Source organism: Tupaia chinensis, unplaced genomic scaffold (assembly GCF_000334495.1).
Source record: "Tupaia chinensis unplaced genomic scaffold, TupChi_1.0 Scaffold000484_1, whole genome shotgun sequence".
Classification (NCBI taxonomy): domain Eukaryota; kingdom Metazoa; phylum Chordata; class Mammalia; order Scandentia; family Tupaiidae; genus Tupaia; species Tupaia belangeri.
In genome coordinates, this window is record NW_006159996.1 from 2,184,506 (window position 1) to 2,188,211 (window position 3,706).

General features: G+C 40.1%; 3 protein-coding genes across 3 annotated transcripts in view; all 3 read left to right on the top strand.

Annotated features, from left to right (window-relative positions):
• LOC102484933 (protocadherin alpha-7) overlaps positions 1-131 on the top strand; it is a 7,717-nt gene extending 7,586 nt beyond the window's left edge. The window contains 1 exon segment of the mRNA XM_027774845.1: positions 75-131. Within this exon segment, the coding sequence (XP_027630646.1) occupies positions 75-131 (57 nt within the window).
• The window catches only part of LOC102485356 (protocadherin alpha-8), a 189,439-nt gene that overhangs the window by 23,403 nt on the left and 162,330 nt on the right, over positions 1-3,706 (top strand).
• LOC114009204 (protocadherin alpha-10) overlaps positions 2,358-3,706 on the top strand; it is an 11,913-nt gene continuing 10,564 nt past the window's right edge. The window contains exon 1 of the mRNA XM_027774846.1: positions 2,358-3,694. Coding sequence (XP_027630647.1) covers positions 2,358-3,694 — 1,337 coding nt within the window. The remainder of the gene's footprint in view (positions 3,695-3,706) is intronic.

A 3,706-nucleotide genomic window follows, 5' to 3' on the forward strand; every position in this document is an offset into this window, starting at 1 on the left:
CAGGAATGAAATTTAGTTTAGATTATTATCTGATGTTGAGATTAGTCAGTGATAAGCTTCTTTTTAGACTCCAGATAGTAGCTCATACTGACATTGCTATCATGGATAAAAGGCTACCTCATTACATGTAATTCATGCCCAAGGAAAAGTAACCCCTCAAATAAGCATTTGAATAGATTTTTACACTGGCATCAATACAAAGGAATAGAGAAATACAAGAACAGAATTTAGTAGGACACAGAAGCTGATAGATTCGAGTGACCCTCATTCCTGTAAATTTTCTTATTAATTAAATTGTTGCTCTATTCAGATTTTAATAACAACCCAAAAAGCTTAATTTAAAATATTGATAAATTAAAAAAATTATTTTATATAATTTTAATTATTATTATTTAATTTGACCAGAGAGAGAGAGAGACAGAGAGGGAAAGTGAGAAAGCAAGCCACCAGGCCCACAACTTGAACTCTGATTGACCATGTGGGAGTCCAGTGCCTTAACCACATGCCACCTGCCCACCCCAATGATACATTTAAACAAAATTTTTTTAAGTCATGGCAGCATTAAATAAATTGACCTTTGCATAAGAGTAAATGTTGATTATTAAGTCTTCTTTTCTTTGGAAAACTCAAGTATTTTTTTAGTAGCTATAGACACAGTAATGGAAAATTAGGGGTTTTGAATACTTAAGTCCAAGAAATTTGAGAGATGAAAAAAAAACATTACTAAAGATGGCAATAAAAAAACTTTACTGACATTAATAAACAGATCAATTCCATAACTGAATCTTTTTTTTGTATATGGAAAGTTTAACTATAAAAAGAATGAAAGCAATTGTCTCTTAAAGTAGAAATTATAAGTATGTTATTTCCTTTATTTAGAATCATACTTAAGATTTTTTGTCCATGTAAGATATCAGAAAGTGAAACTTCTTCTTGTGTAGAATTATTTTATTTAACTTTATTTATTTTTTAAAATTTGACCAGCGATCGAGTGAGAGTGAGAGAGAGAAAGTGAGAAAGCAAACCACCAGGTCTAGGACTCAAACCACAGTTGGCCAGCACCCTCAACCACCATGCCACCTGCTGCCCCCCCCCCTTTTTTTTTAAAAAAAAAAGAAGAACTAATTTATCTTCCTGTGTACTTCATATGTCAATAAAAAAACTTCGGTTTTCTTAAAGACAGGGACCACCACTGAGCCTGTACAGTAGCGGCAACAAAGGAATGATAGAGTGATGACATTCTACAGGTATACTTTTTCGTAAGGAGAAAATTTGAGCATACTGAAAAGAAATGGAGCCAACCTGAGGCCTGAGAATAATTCTCTTTCTGAAGCACTCACTCAGGGTGCTAGGCAGTTACTATGTCTTAATGCAGACAGCCACTACATTAATATTATACCAATGTTATAGAAGCAGAACACAAGGAGAGGCTAAATGATTTTCCCAAAGTCACATGCCTAGAAATAAACTAATAGGAATTGACATGGTGAAATGTTTGATGGTGAAGCCAGTGATCTCTCTGCATTCTAATAATGACTGGAATTTAAGGGTGAAGGAGTGGAGTCTGAGGAAGGACATTAAGGAGAAAAATAGAGAGGCGTAGCATTAATGGGACAAAGAAATGGGGTATTATCTGTTGAGGATAAAGTTATAATATTATCAGCTGGACTGGGGAGAAATGTACACATTGAAATATTCACTTTGCAAGCTAAATAATGTGATCGAATGTATAAAAGAACTTGAAATGAAATTTTTTTAAAAAAGAAAAAATACAGTTCCAAACACCTCACTGATAACTGGTGTGTGAGATTAGTGCATAAAGTTAACTGGATATCAAGATAACGACAAAGGGAAATGATTTAGGTTTCAGAATTTAAAGAGATCTAAGCTTGTCATCAGTGCACTCAGTGCTATGCAGGTATTAAAGGTATTTTGAAGTTTAGCTAACCATAACCAGGTGGTTGAGAAAGAATGACTTCTTTGAGAGTCTACATTTAAGAAAACATTGCACTTGGAATCAACACTGGTTACTATTTCACGCAAAAGAAACAATATGAGACTTTGGAGGTTCATAGTTATTAAAAAGAAGTAAAAAAAAGAATTAAAATAGAAATGAAAGAAGTTCACTTCTTGGAATGATACTTACGCACTAAGCCACCGGATGTCGCTGTAGTCCACAATATAGCCTTTTAGAACAAAGGCACGATCCACTTTCTCAAGGACTAGGAAGTAGCTACTGAGAGCTCAGTCATTCTAATATTTAAGAAATGGATGTCAGAGATCAAATAGGAAATATCCGAGTGTGTGCGCGTTCTACACTGCTGGTTCATTCATTTATAAAACTAGGGAAAGGGAGGATGTTGGTCTCCAGATCCAGAGGTCCAGGAATTCGGCTCCTGCTGCTCTCGCTTCTTCTCCTCGCAATTTGGGAAAAGGGGAGCGGCCAGCTCCACTACTCGGTCCCGGAGGAGGCCAAACACGGCACCTTCGTGGGCCGCATCGCGCAGGATCTGGGGCTGGAGCTGGAAGACCTGGTGCCCCGCCTGTTCCGGGTGGCGTCCAAGGGCCGCGCGGACCTTCTGGAGGTAAATCTGCAGAATGGCATTTTGTTTGTGAATTCCCGGATCGACCGGGAGGAGCTGTGCGGGCGGAGCGCGAAGTGTGGCATCCCCCTGGAGGTGATCGTGGAGCGGCCGCTGCAGGTTTTCCATGTGGACGTGGAGGTGAAGGACATTAACGACAACCCGCCGGTGTTCTCCGTAACAGAACAAAGGCTCTCAATACCCGAATCCAGACTGCTGGACTCTAGATTTCCGCTAGAAGGCGCATCTGATGCGGATGTTGGAGAGAACGCAATGCTTACTTACAAACTCAGTCCAAATGATTTTTTCATTCTTGATATTATCAACAAAAAGGATAAAGGCAAATTCCCAGTACTTGTCCTGCGAAAATTGCTAAACCGTGAAGAAAACCCTCAGTTTAAGTTGTTACTGACAGCAACTGATGGAGGCAAACCCGAATTCACCGGATCTGTTTCTTTATTAATCCAGGTGTTGGATGCCAACGATAACGCCCCCATGTTTGACAGATCAGTTTACGAAGTTAAGATGTATGAAAACGAGGCGAACCAGACATTAGTAATACAGCTAAACGCCTCTGATGCAGATGAAGGGATAAACAAGGAAATGACATATTCATTTAGCTTGTTGGTCCCACCCATCATTAGAAGAAAATTTCTAATAAATGAAAGGACAGGAGAAATAAAAATTAATGATGCTATTGATTTTGAAGACACTAACACTTATGAAATTCATATAGATGTTACAGATAAAGGGACTCCACCTATGGTTGGCCACTGCACGGTTCTCGTGGAAATTCTGGATGAAAATGATAATTCTCCTGAGATAGATATCACTTCTTTGTCTCTCCCAGTGAAAGAGGATGCTCAGATGGGCACCGTCATCGCACTAATCAGCGTGTCAGACAAAGACTCTGGTGTCAACGGGCAGGTGACCTGCTCCCTGACGCCTCATGTCCCCTTCAAGCTGGTGTCCACCTTCAAGAATTACTACTCGCTGGTGCTGGACAGCGCCCTGGACAGAGAGAGCATTTCTGACTACACCGTGGTGGTGACAGCGCGGGACGGGGGCTCGCCTTCGCTCTGGGCCACCGCCAGCGTGTCGGTGGCGGTGGCTGACCTGCACGA